This window comes from Haplochromis burtoni, unplaced genomic scaffold, assembly GCF_018398535.1.
Source record: "Haplochromis burtoni strain Fernald_Lab_line unplaced genomic scaffold, NCSU_Asbu1 Contig_12, whole genome shotgun sequence".
Taxonomy (NCBI): Eukaryota; Metazoa; Chordata; class Actinopteri; order Cichliformes; family Cichlidae; genus Haplochromis; species Haplochromis burtoni.
In genome coordinates this window covers 4,512,834-4,532,907 of record NW_024582373.1, presented here as the reverse complement: position 1 = coordinate 4,532,907, position 20,074 = coordinate 4,512,834, and the positions used below count along the sequence as shown (strand labels likewise).

The following is a 20,074-nucleotide window of genomic DNA, read 5'->3' as shown; positions in this document are numbered from 1 at the left end:
CACACACACTCACACACATTCAAGGCTCTGCCTGTTCTTGTTATGGCTGTCAAGTATGTGCCTGTGATAATTGATTTTTGCATTGTAAAGAAGTGTGCTGGCTGGATCTTTCTTTCTTTTTTGACCTCATGTCTAATATCATAGTCTGAAGGACACAAAAAAGATCGGAGGGGCCTGTGGTGAACGTAGCCTGTCGGTATTTTCTATTTTGCTTTAACTGTTTTAAGGTAATCAGTGTTTTAATAGTTGTTTATTTTATTTCTTTTGTTAATTCATATTGTGTTTGGAGTTTTTATTTCCATTCAGTTTAGGACCAGCTAATTCATTACTTTCAGTATTTGTTTTAGTCTTTTGAATTATTTATGTGAATGGATGGTATTTGTTAGGGGTGAGTTGATATTACAGTGCAAACAGGCTTACAGTCACACAGACATCCCAAGTTTCAATAAACGTCTGTACCAAAGCAGACCTGCACCAGAAAGCAAGGTTAACAAACCCGGAGTCTGATCCTGAACTTCTGAGCTCGGACTCTGCTTTTAGTATGATCACCCTGAGTTAAACAGTGCGGGGGAAATTTTTAAAATGGAGCTCAAGGATTGACTGTTTGCAGGTAAATAAACATCAGAGCCTCCATTTTACTCCTGTGAAACTGTAAATGTGACTGTATGTCAGTGGGGACCACAATGTTTATCTTTAAAATACAAGAAAAAGAGTTATATAATTTATTATGATCCCTTATTAATATAGGTAAAGTTGTAATTCCAGCTGAATTTTATATTAACTTTTATATTATATATTAATTTTTTTAAAAATATAATTTTTCACCTCCGTTTTTTTGGTGCAGCTCCCGTTTTGCTGCTAATTTCACCTAATGACAGCTAGCAACCACTCGCCAACCCGCTGGGGATTACACATTTTTCCTTAGTGACCGGAGTTTACCAAGGGTAGGCTGACTGGTCTCTAGGCTTGCGTGACCAGGATTGCGTTACATCATCTTCAACAAAATTCCTACTATGACAGGAATTTATCCAACATGGTTTACAAATCGTTTGTATGAATGTGTTTGTACACCACTTTGCATATAATCATTAGTTATTATTAATCTCTGGCTCTCTGCAGTGTCTTCTGTGCTGTCTTCCTCTCCTCATCCCCAGCCGATCATGGCAGGTGGCTGCCCCTCCCTGAGCCTAGGTGGTTGGTTGATTGCTGGGGTTTTCTCTGTATTATTGGAGCATGTTTACCATACAGTATTAAGCACATTGAGGGGACTATTGTTGTGATTTGGCACTATATAAATAAAACCTAACTGAACCGAATTGAATGAGGAAATAAAAACAGTGGGTCAGACAAATGCATCGGGAGGAGTTCAAAAGAGTTGTAGTTTAAGTTAATACTCTTTCTGGAAAGTCTACAGTTCTCTTGCCAAAACTCAAAGTTTAAGCTAAACCTGCTCTCTGGAGCAGACCTCAGGCAGGTTGTGTTGACAAATGTGACTAAAGTCACTAAAACATAGGCTTTTAAATTATTTTCATTTTAATTTGATTCAGTTTTGTTACTTTTTCTGTGTCAGGGAATGTTGCTACTATGTAACAAATTTCTAACAATGAAACAATTATTTTTCATTAAGTTGGAATAAAATAATAGTGTAAATAATTTTTTACAGTAGCAAGTTGATGGAAGAGTCATAATGAGCAGCACATATTTTTCATTGTATTTGAGTTCTCCCTCTTTACAAGACTTTTTCTGAGTGGTTGCTAGTAGCCGTTTTGGTTTCGTTCAAGTTTCTTGTCATGTGCTGCTTACTTTTCAAACACCTCAGCTTAAGTAGACACATGACAAACAATAAGCAGACATTTTGATGTGTCATACTAGAGAAAACACAGATGTTAATACCATTAACCTCCTAAGACCTGAACTCTTTCATTGCATGAATTTTTATTTTTTTCTTTGCTAATTGGGTTGATTGGGACCTAAAGAATGTAAAAACAAAGAATTACCAGTTTGTTTGTTTGTTTTTTAAACCTAATTTTTGTTTTTGAGAAAAATGAGATCCACATATGAGGACATTCATTTCAAATTTTGATTGAACAGTGGCAGTATAATGTTCTCGTAAGTGGATATCAGGCCCTTATAGAGAAAAATTAAGTATTTTGGTGTAGATGTCTACATATGTGGACGCCAGGTCCTAGGAGGTTAACGTTGGCTCTGTTCTGTGTCCCAGTAAGCCCCGACAGTGAACCACCATAACAACCCAAAGTTCTAGAAACCGCTAAGTATGTTCAGCTTTCTTCATTTTATTATTTACAGCTGTGACACAAACCTGGCAAAGGTCTGTAAAGTTGTTTGTGATAGGAGAGCCGTATATTTATCATGACAGACTTAAGTCATCAAATATTTCAAGACACAGAAAACTACTTGATGTTAAGCGTGGGGGACAGGGATAGTGGCTTTTGTGTGAGTTTCTGCAGTACAAAATCAAACGTGAAAGATCAGAATAACAGATTTTAAAGGATTTAACAATTGCGTTCTTGAAAATAAAACCACCTTCAGTATTCAGTTTTTCCTTCCTACAGTTGCGTAGTTCGTCCTTATAGTGATCATCTGATTGTTGAGGTTTTCTCTCTATTGGGGTTGAGGTTTTCTCTTTATCTTACAGCAATTGAGGAATGAAGGCAACATTTGTTGTGATTTGGCACTATACAAATTGAACGGAAGTAAAAATGCATTTAGTCTCTTGTTGTGACATTGTGGCAAAAGTAGCCATCTTCCAAAAATAAAAAGCTCTCTGACTGTTTTTGTTTCTATTAATTTTGTAATCCAGTATTGTACAGTTTAATCATCACTTATTATTCATCTCTGGCTCTCTTCCACAACATGTTTTTTGTTCGGTCCTCCTCCCCTCACCCCAACCGGTTACGGCAGATGGCCGCCCTTTCCTGAAGGTGGTTCTGCTAGAGGTTTCTTCCTGTTAAAAGGGAGTTTTTCCTTCCCGCTGTCGCCAAAGTGCTTGGTCATAGGGGCCATATGATTTCGTTGTTTTCTCTATTGTATTATTAAAGGGTCAACCTTACAATATAAAGCGCATTGACGCAACTGTTGATGTGATTTGGCACTGTATAAATAAATAGAACTGACATGAATTGAATTCATACAAGAATGAATCTTTGACCAGGTTGTGTAATTTGAATGTTAAATATCTTGAAGCCTATTAATAAATCTATGTTTTCCTCCCTTCCATCTTTCAGCAATTTTTCCAGCTGGCGAAACTTAGAAAACTTGGCCTGAGTGACAATGAGATCCACACAATTCCATCTGAAATAGCCAACTTTATGCAGCTGGTAGAACTGGATGTCTCTCGAAATGGTAAGCAGAGTAAACACTGGTATATCACATGGCTAAAACACAAAATAACAACACAAGTAAACATGTTCAGAGGCGTTTCATCTGTCACTGCTAGAACAGGTTTTTACACAGAAGAGCTCAGAAAAAGAATTGCACTCACATATTTAATTGCCATTACAAAAACTAATGCCACAAACAAATGTAAAGATTAATTGACTTATTCTTTTTGATATTCTGGTGAGGTTCCTTCTGTAACAGAGCAAGCCTTTCTCAGCTGTAGCTGTAAAGACCTCTTAAGTTCAGAGACAGCTTAAACAGCTTTGTTCTACATAAAAACACTTATTATTTCACTTATGTACTTTTCATTTTTTTTTAAGTTGGCACATTTTAAGACCCAATTGCAGTCAATGAGCAGTGTTATAATTAACATATTTTCTCTTGTTCAGATATTTTGGGCATTCCAGAGAGCATTTCATACTGCAAAGCTCTCCAAGTGGCTGATTTCAGTGGAAATCCATTAACAAAGTAAGAATTTGACATACTTTAAAAAACTTTACCTGTGATTATTTTTAATACTTTTACAACAGTTTGCATTCAAGGCTTTTCAAATGGTACATTTCATATGTGTTTATAGTAACATTAGTAATATTTATATACCTGGCAGATTGCATATTTCCCATACTCTGCTTTTCCATGTGTGGGTGAGATCATGTCTAATTTGCACCTTAGCAGGGGCACAAAGCCACACAAGTTTAGGAAGTAATAGTGACGCTTTGGTGTTCAATACTGTTAAAGTGCACACACACACACACACACACACACACACACACACACACACACACACACACACACACACACACACAGAACACTACTTTCCAGAGTAGTAACCTAATTTCCCACTCTTCATTCTACATCAGCCCTATTTTAACAGGTTAATAGTAACACCCCAGGGATGACTGGACTGTGGACTGTGGCTTTACAGGAATGTGACATAATTTGGTTATCAGTCATAAATTCAATGGAGCAATAAAGCCCAAACTGGTGTGTGTATATTTGGGATATGCATACACATAATAACACCTAAGCTTAAGGTTGCATATGGTCTTTTTTTAATATAAAAAGAGCCAATCTGAGGGCAGAGATGATAAGCAGCAAACACAGATAATGGCATCAGGGTCATCAATGCTAAACAATACTGTCTGAATGATTGAAATGTCTGGATCAAATTATACTGTTAATTCTCATGGGTTCACTTTGTGTCTTGTTGTTTGTTCATCCAGGTTACCTGAAAGCTTCACGGAGCTGAGGAATTTAACCTGCCTTTCCATCAATGACATTTCATTGCAAGTGCTTCCAGAAAATATTGGAAAGTAAGTGATTTAGCACAAGTATGTAAAAGTTAAAGTATATATATTTTATCATGAAATCTGAAGTGTGTCTAATGGTAACATACTCTGTTAAGGATGAACCTGAATCTTTCTAAGCCCACTGAGGGTTCGATGCACTGGTAGACTGATGTTTATCCAGTTTAAAGGGAGACTAGTGTTTGATAATATCTCACCTGCCTCCCTTTGCATTTTCAAGTCACATACCTTGCTTTAGTCTTTGTGATCTTGCCAGAAAGGAATTTGATAATTACTGTAACAAAAGGCACATATTTCTGTTGTTTTAATGGCAACTTCAATTATGGGGTTTGTCAGTTACTCTGCTCAAACAAAGCACTTAGCATAAGCAACAACATTTTTACTTTAAAACACACAAAGCTCCAAAGTATTCCTTTAGGGTGCCACTTCTCTGCGTGATAACTTTGTCTAGTGGCAAATTGTCGAGGTTGGCCTCCTACACAGCTAATTAACACACAGTATGTTCCTTCTGGAAAGCATTTCAAAATCTGTGATGCTCCCAGGTCATTATTCTACCTCCCACTGTTCAAAGGTTACACAGTAAACACCATTAGAAACATAGAAGCAGGTTTCATTTTCAATATCTCCTTTTGCTGTCATTTCGCCTTCTTCAGAATCTCCTCCATCTCACCGTATCTCACAGGCGAACATACCAACCACATTACTCCTTACCAACTCATCAGTTAGCGTCTTTTGCCTGTGTTCATAAAAGGCAAAAATGCTTGTTTGGAGATGGCATATAATCCAGAGTAGTTAAAGGCATGCCTGCCAACATTCTCAGTCCCGTGGGGTCACTTTTTAAACATTGAGATCAGTTCTAATTGAATTTAATAACAAAGCTATTTGCTTTCAGGTCAGAGTGCCACAGGAGATATTTTAGTAGAGATTTGGTATTTTAAGGTAAACTGAATTGGAGGCCTGACAGGGATAGGATTATTCCAGATGTGTGAAGCTGTTTGACTGTTTTTCTCAAGAACGGTTCTCTGCCAGGTTTTCATTTTGCATCTCGCTCTGGGTCTCAAAAAAAAAAAAAAAAAACAGACAAGAAAAAAACTTTCCAAATTCCAGGTGGCGCTGTGGTGTCTTCATGCAATTAGTTATTCCTTTAAGATAAAGAAGATGAATGCTCATATGGTGATGGTCATGGGTCAAAGCCTGCTAGGTGTAACTCTTAAAGCTCCTTTGTGAACTGAGCGGCTTCTGTCATATTCCAGGTCTGCTTATAACACACAATGCCTATGCAGCAACCCAGAAGCTTTTCAAGTGATCAACAAACCGAGTCTTTGTCAATACAGTTCATATTGAGGTGTCAAACTTGTTTTTGAGGGTATAGGGGAGGCAATCAGATGTCATCTTTATGGGAAAAAAGTTAAGAATTGTGATTGCACAAACTCTTAGGATTGCCTCTCCCCCCTCTTTCTGCCTCATGGTACGGCATGTTCCGCACATATGTCCAATATTTTATCTCGCTTAACACAATGGCTTAAGGCCTGCTCTCTGTCAAAAGGAGAAGGTAATGAAAACCATAGCGCAGCTGGAACAGGATGCCTTGGTTTTTTAGAAGTAGATAAGATAAATGTCCAAGGGGTTACACAGCAGCAGCGGTTTATCTTGTGAGATGGGAGTGTTTGCTGATGTGAAATGGCACGCACAGAAATCAGAGAGTTGAGCAGTAAGGTGGCGTGTTTTAAATCGAATCTCACAGTGTGCTGGAATTGGGAAGATTTTCTTTTGTCTTTTTAATATCTGGTTTTAGTAATCTGCTGCGGTGGAATCAAGGTGAATGAAAACTAGCAGCAGTGTTGGAGCTTTGCATAAATTAATTTATTTGCTACCGCGTCTGTAGTTTTCCACAGTGAAATTGCTAACATGCAAGGAATGCTGGCTTGGCGTTTCAGTCAAGGGTGTGCTGTAAAAGGCGTCGTCTTCTTGGTCCATCACTAATAACACACAAAGTCTAACCTATTTAGAGTTTCTTCTCGTAAACAACATAGACTTTGTACTGTTCTAGACGGCTACTGTTATAAAATCCTGTATCAGCTAGGTGCATGTATAGCACGAAGGCATACATGAATGGCCAGATGACAACCCTGTCCTTTGGTCTGCGATGTCTCTGTTTTTTGCTCTTCATTTAAAGTATGCAGACGTTGTTTATCCTGCTGCAATTTTACAGCCTCGATAAGATGGACACACCTCCAAACTACTTCCTGTTTTCAGATGTCTGATTGCAAAAAGACTGTCTGTGGCCATTTTTAACTGTCATTTAAACTCATTGTTTTAAAAACACTCAGAGTAACATGTAATCATCTTTCTTTTTTACCTGTCATTGCAGCCTCACCAATTTGGTATCACTAGAACTCAGAGAAAATGTATTGCAATTCCTACCAGAGTGAGTACTCATTGCTTTATGTGGATACAGTATGCATGCTTTCTTAAGCATTTTTCCATTTTTCTTTTAACTTGTCTTGCACGTGTCATCCACAGGTCATTATCACAGCTTCATAAACTTGAAGAACTCGACCTAGGCAACAATGAACTCTACTCTTTGGTGAGGTTTTTTTGTTTTAACCCAGAAGAATGCCAAAAACACAACTTTTCTCTTTGCCTCGTTCTTGTCATGTCCGAGCAGATTAGCATCCCTCGAGAACAGCTTTCACCTCTTATCGTGCAGATGGGAGGATGGCCATCTGTTTTCAGCTTTGGTTTTAAGTTGTAATCTTATGTGAGAGGTTTAACTCCGATGGTGAATGAGGTACTGGCAGATCATGCAAGGATGAGCTGCCAAGAATTGTCTAATGGAGATTGTGTTTAGAAATTTGAATGGGCTCTTTGCTATTTTGCCAAAAAGCAGCACAACAGGTGCAGTCATATTAAAGCAAGCAGCATTGTATCGGAGGGAAACTCATGTTCAGTTTAAAGCAAATAACTGAGATGGCTTTTTCTGCTTTGTCCCTTTTTTTTGTCTCTTTCTCTTTTATATTTTCCTGGCTCTTATGGTTCCTGCATTTCTTCCTCCCACGCAGCCTCAGTCAATAGGCCACCTTGTCAGTTTGAAGGACTTGTGGCTGGATGGAAACCACTTGACAGAAATACCTGCAGTAAGCTAATCATGCATTTCATGTCTATGTTTTACAGTCTGTTCCAGTCTTACTGCTAATCATAAAACCACTGTCATTTGCATACTGTTACATATATAAAGTTTAGAAAAAGACTGTCTCTGTTCCTACTCCTTGATCAGGTTTGCCGTTGTATTATTTTAACATACACAAGTTTTTGCTGTGAATCTTAGGAACTGGGCAACATCAAAAGCCTGCTGTGTCTTGATGTATCAGAAAACAAACTGGAGAAACTTCCAGAGGAAATGGGAGGCCTGGTGTCACTCACTGACCTGCTAGTATCTCAGAACAACATTGATTCTCTACCAGAAAGCATTGGTATGCATAAGAATTTGTCAGCATGATTGTAATAAATCTGAAACATAATATGTGGTTCACAAATGTTCTTGGGTCTCTTATGTTTTTAAATGTATAATAATAAAACACAATTAGCCATGACTTATGATCCACCAGAGGTGTGTTAAAGCGAGCAGAGAAATCATCTTTGCCTGTCGTCGTATTCTTGGTGTGTTTGAGATGTTTCTGACCTTAAACCTTTTGGGCAGTAGGTGTGTCACCAACAGCCAATAACAACTGTAGGTCGAACTCTAACCCTGTCTGTTTGACAAAGGTGGGGCTGAGCTACACACACACGCAGAGCAGGATGAAGGGTGACTTTTGTCCGCATTTATTCCTTGAGTCGTTTGGAACCAGGCCGCGAGAGTTGAGGCTCAGATGTGAAATTTATGGTTATCAGGATTTTTATTGTTAACTCTGTTTCCCTGGGTCTTTTCCCACGTTGTAGTTGTGTGTCTTATTTTGAAAGAAATATTTACACGTTACCATAGCGACCAGAGAGAATTAAGGGGCAGAGAGGAGGATGTTACTCTCAATGTTGTTGGCGCATTTCAGGAGGACGCTGCTAATAAAGTTACACAATTACACAGTACATTCGCCTTTATTATTATATTTACCAAAAATACCACAGTTTTTGTCTTGGTCGTATTATTTTATTTTGTTGTATTTATCCGCGACACCTTAAAGGCCACTCCTTGAAAATATTGTCTGACATCAAACCGGTCCGTGGTGCAAAAAAGGTTGGGGACTGCTGGATTAGAACATGACTATCATGAAGATACAGATAAATATGCAAACACCAAGATTGATGTTGATATAAATGCCTCAGTTGACTGACTGCCTTTCAATGCTTACAGGGTTTATATTGTTTAATGTATATCATGTTCAACATATGTATATATTTTCTCCCTCTGCAGGAAAACTACGAAAACTTTCTATACTGAAAGTTGATCAGAATCAACTGGCGTATCTTCCAGAGAGCATTGGCAACTGTGAAAGTCTTACTGAACTTGTGCTCACAGAGAACCAGCTACAGGTTTGTTTGGGGTCTTTTTCAGCTTCATGCATCATCTTTAAAAACAGATTAATGAGCTCATGGTCTAATGGAAAAATGGCTACAGCCAAGGTTATTGTGCAAATGTTTAAACTAAGCCTTGGTAAACTAAGTATTTACCAATAAATATACACTTAGTGGTCACTTCATTACGTACACCTTGCTAGTACCAGAACTGTCTTAATTCTTCATGGTATAGATTCAACAAGGTACTGGAAACATGTGCCATTGAGATTTTGGTCCATATTGACATGGTGGCATCACACAGTTGCTGCTGAATTTTCAGCTGCACGTCCATAATGAGACTCTCCCGTTCCACCACATCCTAAAGATGCTGTATTGGATTAAGATGTGGAGACTGCGAAAGTCATTTGTCATCAGCCTGAATAAGGCAGGGTGGACTTGTGCTTGTGCTGACAGCCTTAGTTTGCTGTTCTTAGCTGTATGGAGCGGCACCTGGTGTGGTCTTCTGCCGCTGTAGCTCATCTGCTTTGAGGTTCAACCTCAGATGCACTTCTGCATACCTCGGTTGTAACGAGTGGTTATTTGAGTTTGTGTTGCCTTCTTAACAGCTTGAAGCAGTCTGACCATTCTCTGTAATCCATAGACATTGGTATGTGGGAAATTCCCAATGGATCTGCAGTTTCTGAAATACAGCCATGCCACCTTCAAAATCACTAAAATGATCTTTCTTCCTTATTCTGATTATTATGCCCGAATGCATAAACCAGATTTAAGATATCTTTTTCTTTGGAGACATGAAGGAGATGGACAAACTGATTACAGTTAGGCTTCTCAGGATGCACACCCTGCACACAGTGGAAGCAACCAGTGAAACAGAAAGTATTGTACACATCATCACCACCGATAAGTCGGCCTGTTTTTATGTTGTTGTTTTCTGTGTAAATGACATGACAACGTGGGCAGCACAGTGCATGAAAGCACTACATGGATAATTTGACTTTATTGTCCTTGTTTTATGGATAAATTGATAAGTTGCTTAGTATTGAGAGAAATAAATATTTCTATTTAATGTAAAACCGAGCAGACGCTGATGTTTCCTCTAATTTTTGTTTTGGTTTATAATTACAGAGCTTGCCGAGGAGTATTGGAAAGTTAAAGCGACTGTTTCACCTGAACTGTGACAGAAACCAGCTACTGTCGTTACCCAAGGAGGTAAGCTTCTTTTATGCCACCTGACAATGCTGGTGTTTTAAGAGCAAGCTGGCAAACTGCTTATTCAAGTTTATAGCCGCACTGAAGCACTTCCTTTCTTTGCTGGTAAGTGACACGGATATGAATCTCTTGGGCCTTTGCTGTTACTGGTTTTGTCACTTGTTTGCACAGGTTAGAGTGGAAATTGAAACCGAATCTGTTTTGTACACAATGATGTAATGTGGTTAAGCCAGACTGCCATTATTGTAATATGATGCTTTTCTGCAACTGTTATGAGGGAGTTAAAGCTCAAACCGAGGTTCATTCACATTTGACTGGACAATGCTCTTGCTTGTGGTGCTCTCTCATTTCATTTTTACTGCTCGGCCCCCCGGTTTGTTCAGCTTCAGCTCTGTCTCAGTGTGTCCTTTGTGTTTGCATGCGACATTCTTCTCTAACCTCTTGTCTGCGTAAGTGAAGGCTCGCTTGGTTTAAAGCTTCATCTGAAAGGCTTCTTGAAATGTTGGACAATGCCCCTGTGTCTAAATGATGCAAAGCCTGCAGTGTTTGGGGAAAAATAACAGTAGGCACACTTGGCCTAGATAATGAATCCATGGTATCACTGTTTTGCATTGCATGACATGTCTAACAGGGACAGTGTTACTGTGGCGTGTGTATTGATTTGAGCTTTGCTCAGCTACTTGATCACTGGCTAGGGCTGGACAATTAATCAGATTTTATTTTCAATTAGGATGTTGGCTTCAGTCGAATATAAACACAAGGTGATCGATAATTATTGTGTCACGTTGTGTTTCGTCGTCATGTTCTTGTTTTGCACCGGAGAGTGAGAGTGTGTGTGTGTGTGTGTGTGTGTGTGTGTGTGTGTGTGTGTGTGTGTGTGTGTGTGTGTGTGTGTGTGTGTGAGAATAGCTACACCATTGGCCCAGTTGTATTAACTTTATTGACTCTATTAATTGATTATTAGGTGCACAACCCTTTCTCCTGGATCTGCTTGGATGGAAACCAGCACGTTTGGTTGTTTTTGCTTATTCTTGCTCACACATACGCAAGTAGCTCAGTAAATTTGAAATATTCTTACTCTTCTTGCGTGTAATTGCTTTTAGTACCTTTAGCCATTTACTTTACCCTGCATCTTTTAGCCCGATTGGTTCTAACCTGTACTTGTTAGTCTGTGCTGATAAATATATTGTAGCTGGAGTTCAGCCAGCACATTGTTTTCTCTGGCTACCAGGCCTAATTGTTCCTAATTTTAGGCCACTCTGCCACATCTTATTGACATGTAATTGTTCTTCCATCAAGATCACTAAACCGGGGACAAAGTTTCCAAATGCTGGCAAAAGATCTATCGTGCTTTTTATTGCTGTGGCATTGTTGAAAAACATCAGATGTGCATTTAGACTGGATTCATAAAGCTATTAAGACAGACTTGTATTGGCAGTTGTGTGTGCGTGTGTTTACTTATGATTAACCATTTTAACTTTGAAGTGCCGGCAGCCTAATCACGTTGTTGTTGTGTCTCCTGTTATTAAGATTGGCGGCTGCAGTAGTCTGAATGTCTTCTGCGTACGAGAGAACAGGCTGACGAGGATACCGTCAGAGCTGTCGCAAGCCACAGAGCTGCACGTGCTCGACGTGTCTGGGAACCGGTAGGTTCATTTATCTCGAGCTGGCAAAGTCAGATTGTTAGTTTATTCCATCTCGATTAAAAAAACAAAACAAAAAACATTTCATAATAAGTAGCAAAAACATGGTTTGTGTTTCATTTTTATGATGCTGTTTTATAATTAAATACTTGGTTTCGGCCTGCTAATCCCTGAAGATCATCCTGATATTTTGACCATGTTATTCAGTTAGTCAGAGGTTGTTTTGACCTTTATTTCCCTGCCTGTACCTGTATAGCTCCCAGCTTTGTCTAGAACGAAAGCTGCACATATCTGCAGCTTGAGTCACACAAAGACACGTTCACCTCTGTGTCTGGAGAGTGTTTTCCCTCCTCCACATAAATAAAACAACTGCCATGTACCTCATCCAAATGTGACACCTTTACTAATTCACACTGTGCCCACAGCAGTGTGTATGTTTTGGAAATAATAACCAGGAGGTATCTTGGAGGTGGGGAGGTTGTGTGGGCAGTGATTTATTTCCTGTTTGTTTTTCAGGCTCACCCACCTACCGCTTTCTCTGACGACGCTACAGCTGAAGGCCTTATGGCTGTCAGAAAACCAGTCGCAGCCGCTCCTCACCTTTCAGACTGATCAGGACCCTAAGTCAGGCGAGAAGGTGCTTACCTGCGTGCTGCTCCCTCAACAGCCAAGTGATGACAAAGGTAATGTTATTCATCGAGTATAAGCTAATAAGATAATTATGGAGGTTTGAGTGTAGAGAAAAACATTTTTCTCACTGGTTGATTGAAATCACTCTGCTTCTTTGCATGTGAGAACTTTGTGTGAATAAACATAGAAGTGGATCAGCGTCTCCGTGCTCTTAAAGTGATGGGCTTCGTCCAGAGTGAAATAACTCTGTGCTCGCTCTGAGACATTTTTAGTAATGTTCATCGTTAAGTCTTGTACCGTCTCCTGCAGTTTTCGTGACATTATCACATGATCTGCTTGGAGGAGCACAGTGTGTTCTGCAGCCTCTGATCCCTTTCTGCAGTATCTGTCGATTAGAAGGTCCTGTAAGGGATCACAGCGCCTATAACAGATCAGGCCCTCTCTTGTCCCTTGAGGCCCTCTTACAATATGTTTTTCAGAAATGTGGATTGGACAGCTAAAGAGGCTTAAAAGCGCCTGGCTTGCTGCCATTAAAAGCTCACAAACTGGGTACAGACATGCTGCTGACGGCTGGCTCTATCGCTGCCTGATACAGCAGATTATTGTAATTTTTAATTTTTTTCTGTCCTGTCATTGACAGATTTTCACACAGATTTGTAAATATTTGTGATATGCTTGCTGATCACTTTATTTTTCATGTTGTTTTCTGCCAGCAAAAATAATTAGCAAATTCATCCGTTGATTTTGAGAAGTGCTGCATGTCTCCTGTCAGAGAAATGCAGCTATGAAGCTGGCGGAAGTGGGGAAAGTGAGGCTGAGGTTGGGGGCAGGGAAGATTGTGTTGCTGTAAGCCTGTGACTAAGCTCAGATTTGAAATGGTGATCTGACAGTTTCAGGCTCGCTCATTAGCACTGGACAGCTTTTATTTCGTGTTTGCAGATTGCAAACATTGCAGAAGTAATCGTAGCCATACTGATTTTGATCTGTTGACATGTTTGCTTTTAGCTTGTACTAACATATTTATTTGAATTCCAGTAATATTAAATATGCTGTTTGTTTTAAAAACAACCCCAGGCTCTGATAATCTTGCCCGCTGCGGAGGTATGGAGAGCTTGGTGAATGACATTGCTAACGAAACATGGGACAACAACGCTGTGAACAGGACCAGCGTCATTCACTTCGTAGATGGAGATGATGTCGACGATGACGACGATCCGGTGAGTCCATAGGCTGCATATAAAAGATGGATGCAATCTTAGAACTCCCATTTTTAAAGCAAGATTTGAACATTTGAGCACAATTTAATTATTTAGCAAGCTTTACCAAGAAGCAAGCTTGGTTAGCTTCCATAGATTTTAATGGGTATATGTCCTCATCTGTATTAAATATGCCATAAATAAGGTTATGGGGATTGCCTCAAGCGACTTTTTTTAGGAACTCTGATCGTTTTATATCCACAGCCTTGGGGTAGGACAGTCATGCTAAAGTGCTACAAATTACTGCAAATAATAATAATAATGTTTTCTGGTATCTTATTTTGACAAATCATGAATGCAAGGCACGTGCATCGAGCATCACAGTCTGCTGTCATGTAAACATTGTTCTTCAGCTCTCTCCAAGGCAATTTAAGCAGATTTTAAAAAGCATCCCACTAATTAGATTCTGTTTCATCTACACAGGGAACACTACTTCGACGAGCCACGCCTCACCCCGACCAGCTGAAAAGTATGAAGAGAGCAGCAGAGAACCTCCGCAACGACATGAATGCCGCCAAAGGGCTGGACTCCAACAAAAATGAGGTCAATAACGCTGCGGACAGCGTGACCACGTCTGTGTGACCTTTACCTCAGAAATGTCTTTTACCTCCTGTGTCTCGCCGTGTTGTCCTGCACAACCCAGTTACCCCTTTTCTCCTTTACCTACAAACCCTGGTGTGGCCTACCCCTCCTGTGATTAAACCCTAGGGCGCCTGTAACCTTACTCTATCTCCAGTCTTGTGTAAATCCCACTCAGTCTACCAGGGCTGCTGTGCCTTCAATTTTTAAAAAATTATTGTCCACAGGAATTTTCTGCACAGAGAGACTCCTTTTAAAAGACATTTTAGAGATTTATTACTTTTTTTAAATGGCTCATTTTAAGAATATAATTTAGGTAGTTGCACTATTATAAGTCTTTATCAATGTGGTCAAACCTTTTAAATGTATTATTATATATATGTTCTATATATTTTTTAAAACACTGGGTGAATACTTCTTTTTACCTTTTGGGCAAACAAACCAGGATTTTTTTTTTGGACCTACTGATTAAGGATTATTGTACATACTCTTGTGAATATTGATACTTTTATACTTTTTGGCAGCTCAGATGTAAATAAAATGTATAGCAAATTTCTTAATCATTTGCAATTTCAAAACTTTTTTTCCCCTTTTGCAAACGTGGTACATTTGTCTTTCTTTGTTTTTCTTGGTTTAAATCAAAGCAATGAACAAAACACAGTCACTTATGTCTTATTCAACCAATATAACTGTGATCGGATGAGTGGATGGCCTTGGATCCTCATATTAATCTATGAAACATCTAGACCCATAATTTTGGAAATAAATAGATTAATTTAGTTTGGATTTAAGTACTGCACACTAAATTTGAATTACGCATCTGCAATGTAACTATGCAGAAGTAAAAATGCTATCTTATTATAATATGTGCTGTGCTTCACTGCTTTGCAATCTTTTTCAAATAGATGCCAAAAACAGATGTATTTTTCTTTGTCTTTAACAAAGAGTACTGTCAAGAATAATCATTGGAAGTTTGAGGTTTTTACCACAGTGTCGGCATTCTTTACAAATGTAGTCGATAAAGTTCCTTTTCAATACACTTTTCAGCTTTGCTCAAATCCTGTTCTTGAGATGGTACACGATCAGCTGTATCATTTTGTTTTTAAACTGAAAAAAGTGGACCAGGGAAATTGGTTCAAATGTTGGTTTTAATGTTTTTAGCTGTTTTCTGATCAAACTGCACAAAACAGATCTCAAATAGGTGGTGAGCCTGGGGATTTGGATGACTTTCTAACCACTGATCAATAAAATGAGTGCAACACTAAACGATATGTTTGTTTCTCCTTTAATTTCATTAGTCACCCTGTATAATTCAGATTACAATTTAATATTTACTTCTTCTTTTTCTTTTTTTTTAAATTGAAATACATTTGGTGGGATCTATCTCCCTGTCCAAAAATAATATATTTTCAAAGTAAGCTTAGAGTGGACCCGTCTCATTCTTGGCCCTTTCACGCTTGTTCTGTCTGTCCGGAAGTGCATGATATTTCTGTAATGCTTTGCAGGCATGACTTGTTTATCCTGCATGTGCTGCATGTTGTTTTGCTGCTGGCATGCTTCCACTTCAATGCATATATGTTTTAAAACGTTTAAGGGAATGCTGAATCATCATGTAACACAAAGTCAGGTAAACTTGGGGGGATATCAGCCTGTCTAGTTTATACACTAGTCTAAGATTTATAAACTACTTTGAATCCATTTCATACTTTGGTTCAAATGAAAGTGACGTCAGATGACCTGGAGAGGCAACAAGAATATAACCCCCATTAGGCAATGTCTTTGTAGGTGGTGGCCACAGATCATTTCTCTCCTTATCCCCACTGGACCGATGTTTCTTCAGTTTTGCTTTCTGTGAATGCCCTCACCATGACGGATAGCGTGATATGGTACCTGCAGCCCAGTCATGGTGCACAGATAGACCAGCTCTTCCAGGATGGCATATACGTTGCAAGAAGGTTTAGTGTGTCTCCTTGCACAATCTCAACACTGTAGAAGAGGCAACAGAAGACAACCTATATACAAGAACACTTGGACAGGGGCCATGGAAGGGATCAACCCAGCGGCAAGACCGGTATCTACTCGTACAAGAAGAGGACAGCTTCACGGTCTCTTCACGTTGCACAGGTCCTTGTACAGTGACAAGGACACTAGAAAAAAGCACATCTAGAGAAAAATCAGTCAGGAGGGTAAAGAGTGTCTCTGGTGTCCCTCAAGGGTCAGTGCTGGGACCATTTACGATTTATCTCCTCTGTCCAGAGACAGACTTTCATCATTTTGGTGTACAGTTTCATTTTTATGACTCTTTTTCTACAAAACCAAGAACCTCTCTTTCCTCCCCCTTTTCTTATCTCCATTACCTCAATCAGACCAAACTCAGTGACAATAAAATGCAAGTTTTTACAAAATTCCGCCCTTTTGTTGTCTCTATAGATGGATGTCAGGTCCACAGTGTCAAAAGTCTTGGAATCATCTTGGACAATACTCTCTCCTCTACTGCCCACATCAGTAATGCCTAATTCCACCTATGTAGCATTTCTAGACTACACCCTTTTCTCTCTGAACACAGCACACAAGTCCCCCCCCCCCCAAAACCTCTCCTTAATCCATTTCAAATGGTACAGAACTCAGCATGAGTCATCACCCTCATCGAGTCTATTACACCTATTCATATCCAGCTTCACTGACTCCCTATTCCTCAGTGTATCCAATACAAGATTTCTCTTCTTACTTTTCTCCTCCTTTCCAAGGCACTTAGCACTCCTGTAACTTTTAGACCTCACTCCTCACATCCCTTCCAGCAGCTTCAGCTGCTCTTCTGATTGCTGCTCACTTCAGGCATCATGGGTGCCTTTAACTGTGCTGCACCTTTGCATCTGATTGCCACTTCACCTTTGTCAGCTAGACTCTATGACGTAATTCAAATCGAAACTCAAAAACAATATTTTGTTTTATGTTTTAAGTTCATATTATTTGTGTCTTTAAGTGTCTTTCACGGTCGTTCATGTTTTAATATTTTGTTATAAGGTGACCTTGAGTGCTTTGAACAGCACCAAAAAATGGATGTATAATTATTGTTATTAGGGGGAGAGCAATAGTCTGTGGACAGCACATATGGATCTGCCATGGCCTGCAAAACCATCCTCTTTTTCGAGGTGTTGTCCTGTTTTTGGCTGTTGTCACTTTCATTTGCACCAACGGAGGTGAAAGAGATTCACAATGGTTTGTTTCCTAATTAAATAGATTGACATCCCTGAAGTTTGACTGACTTCATGCTATATTGAGATGACAAAGTGTTGTCTTAATTTATTTTGAGCAGTGTATATACAGTATATATAGTGTTCTCCAGTCCACACCCAAACACAGTGAAACTGGAGCTACAGATCAAAGGGGCACACGTATGTATTGATCTGTTATCTTAGTTCGAGGCATCAAAAAGTAAGCTAGTACTCATGCACTTTTAAATTGGATCAAACATTTAAAGACAAGTGTACTAGCCTTGGTACTGAAAGAAGTTTTAATCTTTTTTTGTGAGTTATTAAAAAGCTTTCACTGACCTGTTTGTATTGATACATTTAGCACTGCCTCAAGTGACCTTCTACTGTTTTAAAGTATGGGCTCCATAAGTGAGACCAATGTGTTTAAAGCATGTCATCATTCTTTACTCCTTCTTTTCCTTGCTTCAGTCATACAGTCATGGGAAGGAAAAATTGTGGCAAAAATTAGAGAAAGAAAGATGAATTCAGCTTTTGTCTTTGTGGCTCTTCAGAGCTTTAAAACTATGTAAGGGAAAAGGTACTGCAGTAGGATACTGACGGTTTTGATGTACTGTGGTGCACAAAATCCTAATGGTCTCTCCTAGCAAGCATTAACATTGTCCCAGGACCAGAATGGCAACCAAGTTGGTCCTTTGCTACAGACAACTGTACATTTGCATTCAAGGTTTACTTAACCCTGAGCCATCATTGTCATTAGATCGTTTCTACAAAACATCTCATTGACTTTCAAATTTTCAGCAGCAGGCACTGTCTTCTGACCAACTCCAGGAGTGTAGAAATCCTCATACTAACCAGCCCCTCAGGACCACTTCAAAAACCTGGGTCATCCCAGGCTTCAGCTGGGTGGCAAGCAGAGAGCGTCTACAGGAGGAATCTCAGGTGCTGCCACCCAGTGACAGTGTGTGCAGTCGCTTCACAGAGGAGGACGGAAAGGAAATGAAACAACCCGAGGAGGTTTGTAGTCCAGCCTAGATATCTCAATCAGATGAGATTGCTTAATTTGTTATCTCTTAAAGCTTCTCTGCTCCCCTTCTTCACCAATTAAAGATTTTACATCCTGTGCCAAGAAACTTTCGTAACTGGAGATTTCATTCTTCTGATAATCAGTGTCTTTCATAAGCCCAGTGAATAAAATTTAAATGTTGTCATCTATATATGTCACAGAAAGCCAGTAAAACCATGAAATTATTTCTTATCACCAGGCTGGTGCAGACGAGCTGTCAGAGTGTGATGCCTTACCTCGTCTGTTTCGCCACCAGAGAGTTGAAACCCAAGAGTGCAGGAAATTTCAGCATCACAAAGCTCTTATTAAAGTGGGCTCTTTTCCCCATGGAGACCCCGTCCACAGCATAAACATCCCATCCATCACAGTGCATCAGAAATCTTCTGTGGTGACCGAGAAGTCCCTTCTTCAGGAATCATTCATCTCCCAAGTGCCATTAAGAGTAACTTCAGTCTTTCTTAAATGTCACATTGCATCTGCAGGATTACTGTAGTCACTGCAGAGAAGTGTGTTCATTCTGTTAAATTGTTACTAATTGATTTTAAATATACCAGGGAGTGTTGCTCCATCAGGCCTCAAATTACAGGATTTTAGCCTTTTAACGCTAACAAAACTATTTCCTTTAGTTACAGATCAAAGTGTCTGGTCAGAGGGGTAGTTTGGGAATCAGCATAGCTGGTGGAAAGGGCTCACTGCCTTACAAAGATCACGATGAGGTGAGTGCTGGTGGAGGAGCGTCGGGTATTGCTCAATCTCTTGCAACACTGTACATTTATAGCGCATCGTTTGGCTGCCTGACTGAAGATGATGAGAAGCAGCTGCCGAGGTTCTCATGGATTTGCTGGTTTTAGTCAAACTCGTATAGATCTGTGTGCAACTTGAAGAGATTACCCAGTCACAAAAGGCTTTCGTTACATACTTAAACAATAATTTCATCCAAGGTTATTGTGTCTGTTTCTTTTCAGGGCATTTTTATTTCCAGAGTAACTGCAGGGGGGCCATCTGAAAAGGCTGGAATCCATGTTGGAGACAGACTGCTGGAGGTATTTGTAATAATTATTAATAACTTCTGATTTAATCAATATGTGCAAAGGTCTTGAGCCACCTCTCATCTCTTTATATTTTGCTTCCAAGCAGCCTTTTTAAAAGTGGTCAAGCAATAATTCTCCAGGCTTTCTGAAGGTCTTTTCAAAGTTTCTCTTTCCCACATTTTCAGCCCTGTACCTGAACATTTTCAGTTGTATCCACTTTGTTACAAGCC

General features: G+C 39.4%; 2 protein-coding genes across 2 annotated transcripts in view; both read left to right on the top strand.

The window, feature by feature from the left end:
* Window positions 1–15,801, top strand: part of lrrc1 (leucine rich repeat containing 1) — a 21,920-nt gene extending 6,119 nt beyond the window's left edge. Inside the window, exons 2-14 of the mRNA XM_005915530.3 lie at window positions 3,246–3,363; window positions 3,789–3,867; window positions 4,623–4,712; window positions 7,078–7,134; window positions 7,230–7,293; window positions 7,769–7,843; window positions 8,035–8,179; window positions 9,115–9,233; window positions 10,344–10,427; window positions 11,958–12,073; window positions 12,587–12,753; window positions 13,775–13,917; window positions 14,380–15,801. Coding sequence (XP_005915592.1) covers window positions 3,246–3,363; window positions 3,789–3,867; window positions 4,623–4,712; window positions 7,078–7,134; window positions 7,230–7,293; window positions 7,769–7,843; window positions 8,035–8,179; window positions 9,115–9,233; window positions 10,344–10,427; window positions 11,958–12,073; window positions 12,587–12,753; window positions 13,775–13,917; window positions 14,380–14,538 — 1,416 coding nt within the window. The 3' untranslated portion in view covers window positions 14,539–15,801. The remainder of the gene's footprint in view (window positions 1–3,245; window positions 3,364–3,788; window positions 3,868–4,622; window positions 4,713–7,077; window positions 7,135–7,229; window positions 7,294–7,768; window positions 7,844–8,034; window positions 8,180–9,114; window positions 9,234–10,343; window positions 10,428–11,957; window positions 12,074–12,586; window positions 12,754–13,774; window positions 13,918–14,379) is intronic.
* Window positions 15,802–17,135: 1,334 nt separating this feature from the next.
* Window positions 17,136–20,074, top strand: part of LOC102304411 — a 7,028-nt gene continuing 4,089 nt past the window's right edge. The window contains exons 1-3 of the mRNA XM_042215749.1: window positions 17,136–18,764; window positions 19,013–19,529; window positions 19,779–19,856. The gene's annotated coding sequence lies outside the window, so the exon portion shown is untranslated. The remainder of the gene's footprint in view (window positions 18,765–19,012; window positions 19,530–19,778; window positions 19,857–20,074) is intronic.